We start from the raw sequence: 18843 nt of genomic DNA on the forward strand, positions 1-18843 counted from the left end.
CTGGGATCTTATTAACCTCCGGGAACCTTAGTTCCTCATCTGTAAAATGGGAATAAAATCTAACAAGGTCTGAAATCAGCCAGGACATCAATGTTCTGATTGGCAGGGTGTCCTTTCTGCTACTGGTTGTTAAACATTTTGACTCATACCCTTTGCCTGTTATTACACAGGATTGTTGTGACACTGAAATGGGGTCAATGGGAAGCACTTAACACACGGTGAGGGCCCAGACTAGGCATTCAGTAAAAGAAGCTGCTGCTCCTATTACCAGTATCATCATCATCATCACCCCAGAAACACAGTTGGGTCTTCCAGATCGTAGGATTGTCCTTGCCCATGGGTGGACACCCAGGCAGGAACCGTTAGCCAAGTCCCAATCCTGCTGTGTTTCACACTTCAAATCAGACCTGCTCCAGTCATTGTTGGTTTGGTGAACAGGTTGTGAGGTGGCGTTAATAAATGAAAACATGCTTGACCGTCACAAGTTTTAAGGCTTCTAGCTGGGAGCCAAGCTCAGCGAAAGCTCTCCATGCACACATGACTTAAACTGTGGCAGGCGGTTACCAATTACTATTGGCAGTCAGTATTTCACTCCTCACTTTGGAGGATGGGACAGCTTGCTTAGACATTCCCTTTAACTTTCAGAGCTGAGGGTGTTTCACAGGTTTGGGAGGGGAAGGCTGGGAAGGGCCTGGGACCCTGGAAGAACAGAGGGCCTCCTGCCTGTGTCTCTGGGCTATGTGGGCCACATGGAGCTCCTCGTGTGGATTCTCTGTCCCCTCTCTCCCATTCTGCCCCCAGTACACTACCAGAAGATCATCCACCGGGACATCAAACCTTCAAACCTGCTGGTGGGAGAAGATGGGCACATCAAGATCGCGGACTTTGGTGTGAGCAATGAGTTCAAGGGCAGCGATGCCCTTCTCTCTAACACTGTGGGCACCCCAGCCTTCATGGCTCCTGAATCGCTCTCGGAAACCCGGAAGATCTTCTCTGGGAAGGTAGGTTTGGACCTGCCTGAGATGTGCAATTCTGCCTGTGTTAGGGTCCTTTCAGTTGTAAGTGGCAAAAATCTAACTCACTGGCTTAAAGAGTGATTTGTGGATGAGGAGTGGGGTTCTTTTGGCCTCAGGCTTGGCTAGATTCAGAGGTTCAAAGAGGAATCTGTCTCTCCATCTCTCAGCTGTTTTCCTGAATTGGTTTCCTCCCCAGCTGAACATCATCAGTGACTCTGGGCTACTTTCTACCAGTTTACAAGCCTCAGTGGAAAAGAGCACTTTTCTTTCTGTAGGACTCAAGTGAAAATCCTAGGATTGGCTATAATTGGCCCAGTGTGGGTCATATGCCCATCCTCTAACCAATCACTGTGCCTGCCAAAGTGTTGCTCTGATTGGACAGTTTAGGGTCATGTGCCAATCACACTGCCTGGGGAAAGTATTGCTTTCATTGGCCAGGCGTGAATCATATGCTCAGTGAGATGTGGGGTTTGATGGGCAGGAACAGCCCCATTCAAACTCCCATGGACTGAGCAGTCAAAAAGAGCTGCTTCCCCAAAGAAAAGCTGGAGGATTGGATCCTGGATAGGTGAAAGAAGGTTATGCCCTTTACTGCCCCTTGCCCCCTCACACTGAGCTCTCTTTTTCTTGCAGGCACTGGATGTTTGGGCCATGGGTGTGACACTGTACTGCTTTGTGTTTGGCCAGGTAAGGTGGGGTGTCCTGTGTCCTGGGTGTTGTGGGTGGCTCCCTTGGACTAATAGTTACCCTTGCAGGGAGATAGAACTTACTCATTTAAAAGTTAATTCATTTTATTTCCACAGTTAGATCTGCATATGGAAAAGTATGCCTTCCCAAATATACATAGCTGTACATAACAGTCATATCTGTGAAAAGACAACCTGCTAAAACAGGGTTTTGGCAGAGGCTCTAGAGATTGTAAATACAGTTGATGAATTTAGGTCAAGGACAGCAAATGTGCGCCTCTTTCCACTCCTAACAGGAGATAGGCATCACTAATCAATAACTGCAGTCTTTCTTTCTGAGCCTGGTACCGCTTTGATGTTCTTCTCAACAGTGTTCCTAGAAGCTGTTGTTGGAAGAATAGAATTGGAATGGAATTTAAAACATTTGGCATTATTGATTTAGGGAGTGCTGTTTGTCTTCATTTTGTTGCTCTTTTGTTATTTTTATATTACTCGTATTTAGGGGCTTCTATTTTTAATTCTAAAGTTCAGACTGATTGTGTGAGCAGTAAAGATGAGAATTATTCCTTCTCCTGAGCTTATGCTCCTGTTGAGAAAAGCTTAAGAAACTGATCCCGTGAAGAAGTTAAGTTTATAATCTCCTCCCCACAACCCAACATTTGATTAGAAAATTTTCAATCCTGTAGTCAAGTTGTAAGAATTATACCTTCTTACATATGCTTCAGAGTGCAGTCATTAGCCAGAGCTCACTATCTGTGGCTTTCATCTTTTGGGCTAAAATGTACACATCAGGGAATCTACAGATGTTAAAAGTGTACTCTGATGAGTTGTCACATGGATGCACCTGTGCAACCCTGACATCTCAAGTTATTGTTTCTCATGGCATCATTTTCCTTGGACAGGGGTAGACAAGGTCACTTTCTGTGACCTTTTGCAGCCTTTTGAGCACCCCGCTTAAAAGGGGTTGTTTCCAAAACAATCCCTGAGCTCCTCCTGGGTCAGGCCCTTCCCCCTGTGAGAAGATCGCCTTGTCACCCAGGAGGTGGTGTGTGAACAGGCTTCAGGGTAGAGTCTAGGCTTAAATCCCAGTTTCATGCTTCCTAGGACATAGCATCTCTCTGAGCTTCTGTTTTCTCTCTCCTGTAAAATGAGAACAATATTTACTGTTTTTAAAAGTATTTATTTATTTACTCATTTTTGGCTGTGCTGGGTCTTCATTGCTGTGCACAGGTTTTCTCTAGTTGCGGTGAGTGGGAGCTTCTCTCCAGCTGTGTCACGTGGGCTCCGTAGTTGCAGTACGCCTTCTCTAGAGTGTAGGCTCAGTAGTTGGGACTCACAGGTTTAGTTCCCCTGTGGCATGTGGGATCTTCTTGGACCAGGTATGGAACCTGGGTCTGCTGCATTAGCAGGCAGATTCTTAACCACTGGACCACCACGGAAGTCCAGTATTTACTATTTTTTATGGCTTCTGAGAGGATCAGCAGAAATAATTCAAGCATTCATTAATTCAACAGATATTTATTGAGCCCCTACTTTGTGCCAGGAATGTTCTTGGGCACTGGGTGTCAGCAGTGAGCAAGACAGACAAAAATCCATGCCCTCTTGGAGCTGACATTCCCGTGCAGGAATTAAACAGTGACTAAATCCATATGGTTTTATGTTTTGGCCACACCATGTGGCATGTGGGATCTTAGTTCCCCAATCAGGGATTGAACCTTTGTCCCTAGCAGTGGGAACACAGAATCCTAACCACTGACCACCAGGGAAATCTCCCCAATATATATATGGAATATAATGTCAGGAGGGGACATGCGATGGTGAGAAATCATATGGAGGTGGAGTGGGTGTCCATTTTAGACAGGAGCTCTGGAAGACCTCCCTGAGAGGTTGAGCTTTGATCAGACACCTAAATGATGGAAGAAAACAAGCCATGCACATACTGGTGTGAAAAACATTCCAGGCAGAAAGTGAAAGTGAAGTCGCTCAGTCGTGTCCGACTCTTTGCGACCCCATGTACTGTAGCCACCAGGCTCCTCAGTCTATGGGATTCTCCAGGCAATTGCCATTTCCTTTTCCAGGGGATCTTCCCCACCCAGGGATCGAACCCAGGTCTCCTGCAATGCAGGCAGATGCTTTAACCTCTGAGCCACCAGGGAAGCCCATTCTAGGCAGAGGTAACAGCCAAATGAGATGTTGGTCCTGAGAAACCTCCATACAATGCCTGGCCCAGGCTGAGCCCTCACCAATCACAGCTACTGCTGCTTTGTCTTTTGTGTTGTTCTTTGTATTATTAATGTTCACAGGGCAGGTGGGTGAAGTGAGTGTTTGCTTTCGGTCTTTGCTTTATGGTCTTCCCTGATGGCTCAGATGGTAAAGAATCTGCCTGCAATGGGAGAGCCCCAGGTGCAGTTCCTAGGTCAGGAAGATCCTCTGAAGAAGGGAATGGCTACCCACTCCAGTATTCTTGCCTGGAGAATTCCATGGACAGAGGAGCCTGGCGGGCTATGGTCCATGGGGTCACAAAGAGTCAGACACGACTGAGCGACTAACATTTTATGTAGGTAAATTAACGCACAGCTACAGAGGAAAGCCAGTGTAGTTAGGAAGGCTCTAACCCTTCTGGAAAGATACTCCTGGTCCTTTCAGATCTCTGGGGAATGGGAACTGCTTCCTCCCTGGGCTGGGCTGCTGGGCTGTTTCTTTCTCTGCTGTGACCCATGTGGAGTGCCGTCCACCCTTGAAGGACAGCTGTGCCAGCCCTTGATGGCTGCTCTGTCCCTGACCTCTCTTTGCAGTGCCCGTTCATGGATGAGCGGATCATGTGTTTACACAGTAAGATCAAGAGTCAGGCCCTGGAATTTCCAGATCAGTGAGTATCCTTCGTGTACCGCAAGTCGCTACCTTCTCCAAGCCCTTGGTGACGTCTCCCACCCTTGATGTATCTCCTCCCGCCAGGCCTGACATAGCCGAGGATTTGAAGGACCTGATCACGCGCATGTTGGACAAGAACCCCGAGTCGAGGATTGTGGTGCCAGAGATCAAGGTATCTGCTGCCCCTTGGGGTATGTGCCAGGGGCTCAGCCTATCTCCTCGGCTTGGGATTTTTGGCTCAACCCTGCCTCGGTCAGGCCCCACATTCCTCTGTTTACAGCGCCACACCCTCTTCTGCACCACCGCCCTCCCATGCCCTGTGGCCTCTGGGATGCTGGGAGGTGGTGGGGGAGGATTTGGGACTTGTGTTAACTGTGATTGTGGAAGTGGGATCTGCTACCAGCCAGGCAACTAGCACTCGCTCCACTTGGCGTGAACTGATGGCCTCCACCTCCCCAGACCAGACCAGAGTCTCTGTATGCTCCACTGTGGCTGCCGAAATCTTGGGGTCTTTTCCTTGACGCTTCCTATCCCTTTGAGAAAATACAATGGGTGTGAGAGGAAGTTAGTGAGCAATTTGACCGTTTACCTCTGGCCCTGGCCTGCTGAATTCCACTATGTTGCAAGAGCAGCATTAGATAAGATCCCTACTGATCCCTTGCAGCCATGTACACACACATGGACCTTTCAGAAATCTAGAGATTTCCTTCAGGAACTAGGCACCTCAGCTAAGCAGTTAGCAGTTGAAGAGGGGGCAGCCCAAAAGGTTACAGATAAAGGCTTGGATCCAAGGGGCACGTAGTTGGGGGGCAGACCTCTGCCAAAGTCCCCTCCTGATTGTGTTCTTCTCAGTGGCCTCCCTGTGCCACCCCGAGCCTCAGTTTCCCTTTCTGTAAAATGGGAAGGATGCTGCCTACTCTGAGCTGAGCCTTCCAGGCATCAGAGAGAGTTGCAGAGGAGTGATGGGTGCTCCTCGGACAGCCATGCAAGGCAGATGGCAAATTCCAGGCCCTTCTGCCAAGACACGGGGCGAGATGGAGAATCCGGTTCGGCTCACATTCTGGCCTCGTGGCTCCCTCCCTCCGTCTATTTCATGTTTCCTCCCACCCGGCTCACCCCCACCTTCTGCCTGGCTTGCCTGCTCTCCTGCATCCCTGACCTCAGGCCACTGGCTCTCCCCTCCCGCGTTCCCTCCCTGGCTCTGCTCACAGGCAGGGTCTCTGGGAGCCAGTGGCAACGGCCCCTCACCCCTCCTGTCCTTCGTTGAAGCTGCACCCCTGGGTCACGAGGCATGGGGCGGAGCCGCTGCCATCAGAGGACGAGAACTGCACGCTGGTCGAGGTGACCGAAGAGGAGGTCGAGAATTCGGTCAAACACATTCCCAGCCTGGCAACCGTGGTAAGGCAGGATGAACCGCTGCTCAAGAGCAGGGCCAGAGAGCCACAGGCGGCCTGGCAGGGACGAACCAGGACACGGGCGGGCAACTGAGAACAGGTGTTGGGCCTGAGAGTCACGGATTGGCCGGTTCTGCCCCTCACCCACAGCTCCCAGCCCCTGGGCCTTGGTCACCTAGCAGGCCAGGTGGCCCCTGCAACTTCTAGTGTGAGTTCTCTCTGCAGCTGTGACCCAGGTCACTTAAACAGGGTAGCCCCTCTCTAAGGATTGTTCTGCCTCCTGTGGAATTCCTGCTTTCAGAGCGTGTTCAGGGGAGAAGGAGGAACTTTAGAAGGATCAGGGCAGGTGCCTGGGGGGAGCTGGAGCCAAGGTCTCTTAAGAGGGGCTACCCCCTGACTGGGTCTCCTGTCCCCAGAGCAGACGGCTTAGCTCGTCCCATCTCTGCAGTGTGGGCAACTGCCAGGGTGACTCTTCCCAGCTCCTAGAGGTGGGTGTTTGCTCAGGGGCTACTGGACCTCCTTTTATGGCCTTAAATTTGGGTCCTGATCCAGGAAGATGAAGCTAGAGAATTACCTTGGAGACTCAGAGAATCACCCACTTGCCAAGGCTGTGCCCAGAGGGTATCTGACTCCAGGAGGGAGACTCTCAGGGGGCTGGGGGTTGGGCAACAGTCCTAGGGGAGGAATCGAGTGGGCTGCCTCACCATGGCCACCTTGGGAGTCCTGGGTGTGTTCAGTTAGCACCAGCTCCAGCAGGCAGGGCCCAGGGCTCTGCGGGGAGACCAGATACTGCGTCCAGCCTCGAGTGACCTTAGGAGCCCCAGTGCTGGCTCCTTTGCTCCCAGCTTTGCACCTCGCCCTCTGCTTCCCCACACACTGTCTCTCTCCCTCTAGAACCTGAGCCCTGGGGGATCTATTCACATCCTCCTCCCCGACCAGGGGCCTCTGCATGATCTTCACTGTTGAACACCCACCCACTCCTTCTCGTCCGCCCACCACACCCATGTCCTGAGCCCGTGGTGGGGAAGGTAGCTGAGGTCGAGCTCCCAGCACCCGCCGTGGGTTATTCCGTTCCTGGTTGTGAATATTCTTGGGAGAAGGCGTCTGATCCTAGAGGTCTGAAATAGGCATTGATTATTCAGGAAACACTTCTTGAACACTGAGTGGTGTCTCAGCCCTGTGGTGGGAGTGGGGAATACAGAGGTGAATAAAACCAAGATGGTGCGTGCAGATGTTGGACAAAGAACCAACAAGTAAATGTGCAAGTAACAGAGAGGCTGAGAGGGGAACCTCCTAGCGGGTATGCGGCCCAGGTGATGGGTTGGAGAAAGCCTCCTGGAAGGCGTGTGCTAAGAGAGTGGCGGGGTGTTCAGGCCGAGAGGGTAAAGGGTGGGGTGTTCCTGAAAAGGGAGCAGCAAATGCAGCGACCCTCTGTTGGGAGGCGGCTAGGCTCACAAGGAACCTTAAGAAAGTCAGGGCAGCTGAAACAGGGCAAAGGAGGTGGAGTGATGGTGGCATGAGGCTGGATAGGAGATGGGACCAGAGCACACAAGTCCTGAGGCCACAGCAGAAATTTAAATCTTGGTCCCAGAAGTGTGGGAAGCACCTGCAGGATTTGATTCAGGGGAGTGGCATGGTCAGTGTTGGCCTTAGGAAGGTCCCATGTGGAGACTGAATTTTGGGGGACAAGGAGGCCGTGGGGGCTTCAGCTGTGTGTGCCAGGCATGAGGTTACAGAGATGAGCACGGGACAGTGCCAGCCCTCATAGGGCTTCTGGCCTCTTGAGGAAGATGAACCTGGAAAGAAAGAATCACCCTCTGGTGCCATCACACACTGAGTGTCCACACCGTGACAGGCCAGCGGGGAGAGGAGCGGGACTGGGAGGCTTTGCAGGGTAGGAGCCCCTTCCGCTGGGTCCTGAGGGCTGGCGAGGCTCACTGAGGGAGCAAAACAGGTCCAAATGTTCCAGGAACCACAGAGCTGGGCCTTGGCAAGGGAGGCACCATGCATGCTTGTCAAGGGGCATGGCCTTCATTCTCTTAACTCAGCATTTTTCTTTTCTTTCTTTAAATTGAGGTCAAATTCTTGTAATATAAAATTAACCATTCTGAAGTGAACAATACAGTGGCATTTAATACATTTACAGTATTGTGCAACTGTCACGTCTCTAGTTCTGAAACATTTTCATCATCCCCAAGAGAAACCGCATACCTGTTGACAGTCAGTCACTCTTCCCTCCCCAACCACCCCCAACCCCTGGCATCTACTAGTCGATATTCTCTGTTTCTATAGATTTGCCTATTCTGGACATTTCATATAAATGGAATCGTACAGTAAGTGGCCTTTTGTGTCTGGTTTCTTTCACTCAACATAATGTTTTCAAGATTCATCCACATTGTACCCAGTCATTCCTTTTTAGGGCTAAATAGTGTTCCATTGTAGGGATAGAGCATATTTTATCTATTCATCAGTTGATGTACATTTGGTGGTTTCCACCTTTTAGTAAATCAGTGGTTTTTAAAAACACTTCCCCCTACTCTTTTAGCATGAAAATCTTTTTTAAAAAAAGTCCAGAGGCTTAGTATATGAAACAGCTTGAAGAGACATCATACTTTACTTGGAAGGGAGGCCAGAGCCTTACAGGTGTTGAGGCCACTTCTTTGAAAATTCTTTCATGAACGACAGCAGCCAAAAGCATCACCATGAACCTTCCATGGCTCTGTGGCCCGTAACAGGTTAAGTTCCAAACTCATAGGGGTGAGAGATACCAAGTCAGGGCGGGAGGGAATCAGATATGGGTTTCAGAAAGGACAGGGCGAGAGACTTCCCTGATGGTCCAGCGGTTAAGAATCTCCCTTGCAGTGCAGGGGACATGGGTTCAGTCCTTTGTCAGGGAACTAAGATCCCACATGCTTCTGCAGCTAAGCCCTTGTGCTCTAACTACTGAGCCCACATGCTCTGGAGCCCGAGCGCCCCGACTAGAGAGTCTGTGCACTACAACAAACAATCCCACATGATGCAGTGAAGACCCTCTTGAGCCATAACTAAAGATCCAATGCAGCCAAATTAACTTTTTTTAAAAAAAAGAAAGGATGCCCTGAGGGGCAGACTGGGAGGCAGAGGAGGGAAGCTGAGCAGTGGCTGAGGGGCATGATAGAGGGATAGTGACCCTTTCCCCAAAGATCCCCTCCTCCGGCATGTGTTTCCCAACCAAGCTGCAAACCCTGTCTCCTGGTGGGCGGGGTGGGGGACACCAAAGAGTTCCATCTCACGGCCGTGGACAGGCTGACTACCAGCGCCTCTCAGGATTAGAAGGGCTTTCAGGACCTCTGACCTCTCTTGCCCTCACATCATACCAACTTGTGGCTGGGCCACCCTCCGTATCCTGGGATGTCTCCTCAGCTCCTTAGACTGGGACCAAAGCTGCTCATCCTCAACAAAAATGCACCCCCCCGCCCGAGGAACTGGTACCCTTTTGTATTGTTCCTGGGACTGTAGAATGGTGCAGCCACGGTGGAAGATAGATGGGCAGCTCCTTAAAATGCTATAGAGAGAGTTACCAGATGATCTAAGAATTCCACTCCTAGGTGTACACCCAAGAGAAATGAAAACATTTTGTGTGGAAAGTACGTCCATACAAACTCTTGTACACAGATGTACACAGTAGCATTAGTCACAACAGCCCCAAAGTGGGAATGGTCCAAATATCCACCAATGGATGAACAAAGAAGCAAATATGGTATATCCACACAAAGGATTTTTACCAGGTCATAAAAAGGAATAAAGCAATGTAACATGGTGGATCTTGAAAACATCATGCTTGCTGAGTAAAAGAAGCCAGACCCCAGAGGCTACATACTGAATGATTCCATTTATACAAAATGAGAAAAGACAAACCCATAGAGACAGAAAGTGGATTGGTGGTTGCCAGGGACTAGGAAGGAGGAATGGGGGTGGCTGCTAATGGGTACTGGATTTCTCTTGGCGGTGATGTAAATGTTCTGAAATTAGATAGCGGTGATGTGAATATACTAAAAACCATTGAACTGTACACTTTAAAGTGGTGAATTTTAAGCTGTGTGAATTACATTTAAATTAAAAGTGCAGTGATCCCCCTCCCTCTCAGATTATACCTGGGAAGCAGTAATTGGTTGCCTGTTGGGGTGGTTGTAGACAGCTTTCACCGCCAGTAAAAGCCTCGCCTTGAAGAGGAGACAGGTTGACAGGCCAGGAGGGCCTGTCCAGCGATGGCTCAGGTGAGACAGATGGTACCACGGATACTGGACAAACTGTGCAGGCCAGCCCTCCTGCAATTGGGTAGGCTGAGACTAGACTGTGACAGGCTCCGGATGTCAGACTGAGGAGTTTAGACCTTATCTTGTTGACAACCAGGGAGCCGTGGAAGATTCTGGTGGGCCAGTGAGACTTGGTGATGGCTTTGGTTCCTGTATCCTGGGTGGATGTTTCTCAAAGGCTCGCCATCAGCAATCAGTCCTGGGAACTGGCAGGGGGCAGGGTGTGTGTGTGCTGGGGTAGGGGGAGCAGTGGGAATGAGGGGAGGGGAAGGGAAGAAGATGGGAGACTTGTGCTATGGCACGAGGGAGGCTGTTGCCTGGGGTCCCCCCACCCCCAGGTTGCTGAGCCTCCTCCTCTCCTTTCCAGATCCTGGTGAAGACCATGATACGAAAACGCTCCTTTGGGAACCCGTTTGAGGGCAGCCGGCGGGAGGAGCGTTCCTTGTCAGCGCCTGGAAACCTGCTCAGGTGAGTATCCCCGGGGTGGGGAGCTAGAGGCCGCCCTGCCCCACCATCTCTGGGCCCATTCTCTCAGCAGTGGTGTCCAGACTCAGATCAGCCCGGCCAGGCTTTCTGGGGAAGTCAGAGCAAAGCTGCTGGCTTTGGTTTCTCCCCAACCCTGGATCCAGCCCGCCTCCTTGACTGACAGCCAATCCACAGGGAACTTTTACCTTTCTCTGGGGGTACATGCACTTTAACAGGGGTGGGAGAATGGTTGATTATCAGGCTGTTAGACCCCAGAGCATGCATGCTTGATGGTGGGATTGTGGCCCCATGATGAGTGAGCAAGGCCAGTCTCACTCATGGGACCACCCCCCACCAAAACGTCTCACAGTGAGGGGTGGTGTCCTGCTCCTGACCACCCTGGCAACAGCTCCGTGAAGCTGGTGTTTGGGGTCTGAGTGTCTCTGGGGGTTGGGAGACAGGCATGCCATGAGTGCCAAGTGTCCCTTCTCACTTCCCTTTTCCCTCCCCTCTGGCGATTCCAGCAAAAAACCAACCAGGGAGTGTGAGCCCCTGTCTGAGCCCAAGGTAACGCCTGCCTGCCTGTGCCTTCGCCTCTGCCGGGGCCTGGGGGCGGGGGCAGCTGCAGAGCACGGGGCATCTGCATCCAGGCGGACCTTCCATCCAGCCCGGGGCCTCCAGACCCAGGAGGAAAACGGGGCATCCAGGGGCTTGGACCTGGTGGTGGGTCGTGCATGTGGGCTGGGGCTGCGGGTGCATGGCGCTCCACCCGGAATGCCTGTGAACTCACCCGGGTCTTAGACCTAGTCTGGCACCCACCTAGGCTCGGTGCACGTCAACAGCCTTGAAGCTATGTCATGGGCCGAGGCCGCCCCTGATCTGGGCTGGTGGTCAGAGCCTAGAGCAGGCATGCTGTGCTCGGGGGCTCCCCGCCCGGGGCTCTCCAGCATCCTCCCCTTCTTCTCTGATGGGTTAAGACCTAGAAAATAAGTCCTCATTCAGCCTGTTGCAAATGAGTGTGAAAGCTCCCCTGGTTCGGAGGAGGATCCAGACCTATTCCCCCGAGTCCGCCATCCTCTTCCAAACACATGCCCAGCTTAGCCATCCCAGCACCTCCCAGGACAGAGGAGCATTTCTGTCCCTGCAAGCCTGAGATGACAGGATGATCATTCTCCACCCCGTGCCTGTGACAGGATAGCAGTCCTGGGACTCTCCCCACCGAGCCCATCTCACCACCTCATTCTCAGTTGGGAGCTCTAGGCAATCATTTCTAAGTCTCAAAAGCTGCTGTGTTGAGCTATAAGTCACATACCATATACTTCACCCATTTAAAGTATATAACTCGATAGAGTTTAATATATTCAGTTTTAGAATATTTTCATTAGCTCAAGAAGAAACTCTGTACCCTCATTTCTCACCACCCAACTCCCCCATCCCCCAGCCAGCACGAGGCTACTTTCAGTTTCTATAGACTTACATATTCTGGACATTTCATATAAATGGAATCAGTCTGTGGCCTTTGTGTCTGGCTTCTTTCGCTCAGCCTAATGTTTCTGAGGTTCATCTGTGGTGCAGCATGTGTCAGAACTTCTTTCCTTTTTGTGGCTCGACCATATTCCATTGTATGGATATACCCACACTTTGTTGCTCCATTCATTCGGTGATGAATACATTTTCCACTTTGGGGACTGTCACGCATGAATAATGCTGCCCTGAATGATGCCTGTGCAAGCAGCATTTGTTTGTTAGGAGTTGGCTTATGAGATGAAATTTCTTGGCCACCATAGGAGCCAGGTGCTCATACAGTAACGTAGGAAGACCATCTGTGGATCATTTATGCCCTTCCAGAGCAGGGAAAATGGCAGTTAGCCCTCAGAACCGATCATGGACAGCCTGGGAAGGCTGCCTCCGTCCCTGCCACAATGTTCTCAGGCGTCTCTACAGCCGCGAGATGAGGTGGCCCCACTCACGGTGTGAGCCTTACAAGGTCACAGGTTGAAGCCTAATGGGCTGGCCTGTACTTGTCCCTTCTCTTCTCAACCTCTTACAGTTTGCCTCCTTTTTTGTGCAAGTCTGTTTATTTCATCTTCTGTTTTTAATGAGATCAAAGTTGCAGGACACCAAAGACTGAGATTGGCCCAAAAGACCTTATTGCCTCTCTCTTCCCTCATCTCCATCCCAGAAGCACCTGGGGATTACCTGCCCTTGCCCTTAGCCCACGGGTGGATGCTTTTGCTTGTCCCATTGGTCCAGCACTCTGGAGCTCTTAGGGCTTAGGCAGTCTTTGGAGGGCTTAGGCAGTCTTTGGAGGCCTTGGGCCCATGGCCCGTAAGTAGTGAGACCAGCTGGTATGAGCAGACAGCTGTTGGGCCTCCCTGGATATCCAATTACATCTCTCCTCCCCAGAGACTCGACCCTCTCTTCTTTGGCAGAAACATAATAACCAATGTGTGTGATTTTTAAACAAAGAGGAATTTCTTCCTAGGAATGTACGGACTTCATGCCCTTGCCTCATGTACAGGGCAGTTCCCCTTCTGCCCAAAGGCACGCAGTAGATACCAGTCCTGTGTGGCAAGCCCAGTGGCTCTCCTTAGGACAGGCATTCTTTGCTTAATGTTGGTAAAGGGTGTGGGCCTCTCCTTAGGGACTTTCCCTCACATTTCCCATCATGCAGCCCACATCCGTCACCCCAGGCAGCTCTAGCTGGGGGCACTTCAGGGTATGGCCTCTTGGGAACATGGGGACACTTCCCACCAACCTAGTCTCTTCTGCTCTGGTCACACATTGCCAAGATGAGGGCCCTTCTCTCTGTTGGAGGCATCCCTTGGGCCTGTGTGCTTAGCACATTTCTGTTGACAACCATGTCCTGAAGGCTGGCTTTGTGCCAGGCCAAGTCGGGTGGTCCTGTTCGTGTCCCTCACAAAACACACCTGGAGACTGAAGACAGTACGGTTCCTGCCCTGCAGGAGCTTAGAGCCTAAAGCTGGGGGAGCGAAGATGCCTAAATTCTCTGTGAACAGGCCCCAGTGTGGAGCCCATACGACCTGTGCTATGGTTTCAGGTGTCAGCCCATAGGTTGGCATCTATGTTTATAGTTTACATTCCTTGCTATTTTTGGCACATGATGCTGGTTTTCCGTTTACCAAAGGGATGCAAGGTCTCCTCTGAAACTTTCACATAAGCAAAAAAAGGGGGAGAGACTCTAAAAACAAGTAAATAATGGTCCAGGCAGTGCAGGACTGCCAGAGACATTGGTTCAGGTCCCTGCCCGCATTGCCCCAGGACTTAATGTGGGTTTTTTTGTTCGGTGAGCAGGAAGCAAGGCAGCGAAGACAGCCTCCAGGGCCTCGAACCGGCCCCCGTAGGGGAGGAGGAAGTGCTCTCATGAAAGGCGGCCCTGGCGTGGAGAGTTGGGGGGTCCGAGGCCCCAGCTCCCTAGAGCACACTCATCCTGCGCGGCCGGACGAGGTGATGGAGTAGCGCCGGACCGCGACTGCGCATGCGCGTCTCACTTCTGCTGGCGGCGCCCTGTGTTTCCATAGCAGCATGTCCTACGGGAAACCGAGCACGTGTGTAGAGCCTTGACAGTCATCTCTGGTTGTTTTGTTTTTGGTTTGTTTGATTTCTTTCTTATTTTAAAGGGGACAAAAAAAAAAAAAAAAAAGACGAGACGACTCCATGACATCGACTTTGGCCGCTGGCTGGCTGAATGGGCGGGTGTGAGGAGTTGCAGACCCAAAGCCACGTGCATTGGGGGACAATTGCTTTTTAAGACGTTTTTATGCCAAAAATCTCCCTTGTGAACTCAGAATGGTGTCAAGAGATACCGAGTGAATGTGTGTGAGGTTTGAACGTCGGGAAGAACTGGCAGGAAACTCTGGTGGTGTGGTCCGAGGCCATACTTGGCTGCATTTGAAAGAGGAAGAGCAGGTGTGACTTTGTGCAAAACCCCAAACCGTGGCACGTTCTAGAATGTGGATTCATGGAGTCAGGACAGGGCTAGCCCTCAGTAGCTGCAGCCTGATTCGACGCAACTTATTCCTGCTGCTGCTAAGTCACTTCAGTCATGTCCGACTCTCTGTGACCCCATAGACGGAAGCCCACCAGGCTCCCCCATCCCCGGGATTCTCCAGGCAAGAACACTGGAGTGGGTTGCCATTTCCTTCTCCAATGCATGTAAGTGAAAAGTGAAAGTGAAGTCGCTCAGTCGTGTCGGACTCTTAGCGACCCCATGGACTGCAGCCTACCAGGCTCCTCCATCCATGGGATTTTCCAGGCAAGAGTACTGGAGTGGGGTGCCATTGCATTCTCCAACTTGTTTCTAGGAAGGACTATAAATCTTTTTAATGAGTAGAGCTGTAATCAGGAAAATGGAAAGGGCTTGATAAATAAGAGCTTGGGTGGGTGCGGGGGCCAGATTTTCCATTCCCAGAAAGGCATTCGGTGGTTATGGTGGGACATCTCCTCTCAAGGACTGAACGAGTGTGTTTATGACAGCCGCTCAGAGCTGAAACTTTTCTTAAAGGAGCTCTAGTCAATCTCTTGTTAAATTACAGAAACTTCAGGGTGAAATTAAATCCTACACTTCCATGTACATTACATGGCTTAAGAGTAAACAACAACAACAAATACTTTCAATTTTCTAACTAGTCTGAACTCTTGAGCAGTTCAGAAATCATTGCGAGCTTCCAGGAGCTATCCCATGGCTTCAGGTGTATGATCAGAGTTAGCGCCAGTGACATCTACCCTGTATATTAGCAGCTCAGCTTGCTTATAACCTGTGTATTCTAGAGGCTGCTAAGAGTCTGTTTTCTTTCTCAGCAGTAGCTGATTGTTGTAGTCAGTGAAACAAACAGTTATCCAGTTTGTGGAGGGCTAGTTAGGAATACTTTCATTCAGCTGAGACATAAATGATCATCCTTACTGGCAAAGCTCTGTTAGGATCTAAACAATAACTGTAGGATGCCCTTTTAGAGAAGATTCCTGAAACCTAGAGCAGTCCTCGGGTCCAAGGCAACCAGGGCTTGGCACAGGAAGTCCCCTTTTGTAGCCAGCAGTCCAGAAAGAAAAAGTTTACATTTTTTACTTCCAACTAACATTGGGAAGTTTGGTTGCAGTTCAAGTGTGACTTCTTCCAGAGTCCCGTGTGGGTAATTGTGAAGTTCAAGAGGGAGGAAAATTGGAAGGACTTGGCCTGGGGGATTCCCAGTGCTTTGTGGAATCTGCCTTGAGGAAAATAGTGTCGGTAATCAGGATCAGAAGCATGAGTTCTCTTGTAGCTTCTGGCTGATCCGTGTTGAAAGGGGCACTCTCTGCAGAGACCAAGCAGCAGGTCTTGTGTCTGCTGCCAAGGGCGTTCACAGAGCTTCCGCAGATCTTCATAAGCTCTTGACTGTCGTTTAGCCAGACTCTTCTTTCTACCTTATAAGCAGTACAGAGTTAGAGAAGGCTGGTTTCCAAGAGCCAAGGACACCCATCTGATGGAGGGTCCTCTGGCCTGTTTTCTTTCTTTCTGTAATCTAGTACTTCTTCCTCCTGTGCTTGTTTAAATCTACAGGTTCCACCCCTCGGGAACAAATGGGTCTGGTTAGTTTGCAATAAGCACCTTGCAGTGGTTCAAGTCAGTCGGCTCTTCGTCTTAGTCCATGTGGACGCTGACCTGGTAGTGGTGGGCTCGCCCGGAGGGGCGGGGGCTGGTAGCATGCAGAGCCTCTGCAGAACTCCTCCTGTGTTTACACAACTGCATCGGCGATGCCATTTCTCCCACCATGAAACTCTCCTTCGAAGATTTCACATGTGGAAAGCCAGAGATCAGACAGCACTGAACTGTTCAGGCAGGTGGGTTGGGGGAGGCCCATGTTCATTACTATTTTACTTTTTTTACACTAAGAAACACCAAAGAAAGCTGTGGAAAAGAACCACCCCACTGAGAAAAGGATAAGTAGAGAGGGCTGTAACAAAAAGCATTAGAGCTACTTGGAGCACAGACTCTTGGGGTTTGTCTCCACTCCTTAGAGCACAAACATTGATTTTTTCCCCTCAAACCCAACTGTCAGGAAAGGGCAGAAGCTGATATGAGCAGCTTTTCTAGGTAAGCAAAAAGGATGCCTATCCTCTTCCATTACTGGCTCATCTGTGGGACCAATTTTTAAGCAAGCTGTGGCCTGCACCTGTGGCCTTGAAGAAGCACATGTTCTTTATCCATCTTTCTTCCACCCTGTTTCACTTCCCCATCTGTTCCACAGCCTGGCCAGTGGCTCCCATAAAGCCTTATCTAGCCCCTTGCTGGCACTTGGGGCCGGAGAGGCCATCTACCCGCTGGTCTGGCCTTTCTCGTAAGCTAGGGCTCTCGTCCTCCAAGCCTTCCAGGACGAGGTGAAGAACTGTGCAATTTAGACCTATAGGCTCCACCTGTCGCTCTCACCCATCTTCCAAAGGGGAGCTTCTTGTCACCAGGGGGAAGAACCAAGACCTCCACTTGCTTCCAAGGTGCTAGGGAAGGTTTCAAGGTCGTAGATTTCAATCTTCTCTCCAGCTTTACAGGCCAAGTTTCATGGGATTACTGACTTTTCTATTCTGTGGTTGATTTCATGCCCAATGCTTCTGTTTTATTCCTGATCCTTTCTACTATGCATTTTCCTTTTATCAGGTGTACAAAGTTAAATACTGTGTATTTATCACTGAAAAGTACATAAACTTAAGAGAAAAATAAGCCTTCAGTGTTTTTCCACAAATGTTTAAGCTTCTCTGTAAACTTGAAATAAACAGCAAAATGGTGCAAAGTCTGGGCCTCTTGGGGATGTTTTTTGGTTGTTTAATTCAGTCAGTGGTCTTGAGGTCGCCTGTCCTCATGTCTGTTTCCCTTCCTTAGGCTGACAGTAAAGTTGAATGCCTGAGTCAGGGCTGATGTACTCAGCAAGTCCCTAATTTAAGCATGTCCTAGTTCCTCCCTGGGTCTTCTTGGTGGCACAGTGGTAAAGAATCTACCTGCCAATGCAGAGATGCAGGAGATGAGGATACGATCTCTGGATCCAGAAGATCCCCTGGAGTAGGAAATGGCAACCCGTTCCAATATTCTTGCCTGGAAAATCGCATGGACAGAGGAGCCTGGTGGGCCACAGTCCATGGGGTCAAAAAGAGTCGGACACGACTGAGCACGAGAGTACCTCCCTACTAAGAGGGTGGTCCCCACGTCAGCAGGATCAGCATCACCTGGGAGTGGCTTAGCAACTCAGATTCCCAGGCCCCATTCAAACAGCCCCAGGTGACTCACTTGATGCTGAAGTTTGCAACACACTGCTCTGAGGCAGCTCACTGCCAGATAGATTCTTCTGGTGGAGACCAAACAGGTGAGCCGCTATGGGAGCAGTTTTAATCACACACTGAATACATCTTGTGGGCAGTCATACTACGTGAAACTTCACCGCATAAGGTGGGTATTGAGCCCATTTTACGGGTCAACATCTATAAACAGGCTCAGAAAAGGCTCCGAATTTATCAGCGAATTCAGTGTTCTGCAGAGCCTTGATGGTTGCCAGTTTTCATGACGTCTGGAGACTCTTTTAGAACTGCTGCTTTCTCCAGACTGTGGGCTGAAGTTTCCCTGCACTTCAGATGTGAATCCAGCCCACGGCACTGCGTTACTGGCTTTGAACTTCAGTTCTCTGTTATCAGGGAACAGTGGATGAAGTCTGAAAGACTCCTGTTCCGTTATTGCAGAAATAACAGCCCTGAAATACTGGCCTTCAAGTCAAGAGCAGCTGTTGCTATTTAAAGACTCCCCTCCCCCCACGGAGAATCTGATGAAACAAGAAGAAATGCCCCAGGTGCCTCACTTTGCAGAGTTTTAGGGGTTTCAGAATCTCCTGGAAGGTCATCCATGGATGCCAGGCTGAAAAAGCTCTACTTAAGAGGGAGTGCCAAGGAGTGCCAACAAGGAGGGCTGTTAGCAGAATGCAAGGCAATTCTGGCGAGTTCAAGACCAGTGCCACCCCCAGCCCTCACCCAATCTTTAGAAAGAGGGGGGGCCATAAGAAGTCTCTCCCACTCCAGCAACCATGACTTCTTAGCCTGCAAGAGAATAAACTTTTCCTAAACAGTCCAGCTCCATGGGGCC

The 18843-nt window shown here is 50.4% G+C and overlaps 1 protein-coding gene across 4 annotated transcripts in view; it reads left to right on the top strand.

Annotated features, from left to right (window-relative positions):
• Positions 1–14437, top strand: part of CAMKK2 (calcium/calmodulin dependent protein kinase kinase 2) — a 50981-nt gene extending 36544 nt beyond the window's left edge. Inside the window, exons 10-17 of one of the 4 annotated variants that reach the window (XM_052655094.1) lie at positions 802–1001; positions 1650–1703; positions 4498–4571; positions 4658–4745; positions 5843–5971; positions 10630–10730; positions 11252–11294; positions 14043–14437. In XM_052655094.1, coding sequence (XP_052511054.1) covers positions 802–1001; positions 1650–1703; positions 4498–4571; positions 4658–4745; positions 5843–5971; positions 10630–10730; positions 11252–11294; positions 14043–14207 — 854 coding nt within the window. In that variant the 3' untranslated portion in view covers positions 14208–14437. The remainder of the gene's footprint in view (positions 1–801; positions 1002–1649; positions 1704–4497; positions 4572–4657; positions 4746–5842; positions 5972–10629; positions 10731–11251; positions 11295–14042) is intronic. The other 3 variants (XM_052655096.1, XM_052655095.1, XM_052655097.1) reach the window with 3 other exon arrangements.
• The last annotated feature ends 4406 nt before the right edge of the window (positions 14438–18843 follow it).

The sequence above is a fragment of the Budorcas taxicolor genome, chromosome 17 (genome assembly GCF_023091745.1).
Source record: "Budorcas taxicolor isolate Tak-1 chromosome 17, Takin1.1, whole genome shotgun sequence".
In the NCBI taxonomy this organism is placed as follows: Eukaryota; Metazoa; Chordata; class Mammalia; order Artiodactyla; family Bovidae; genus Budorcas; species Budorcas taxicolor.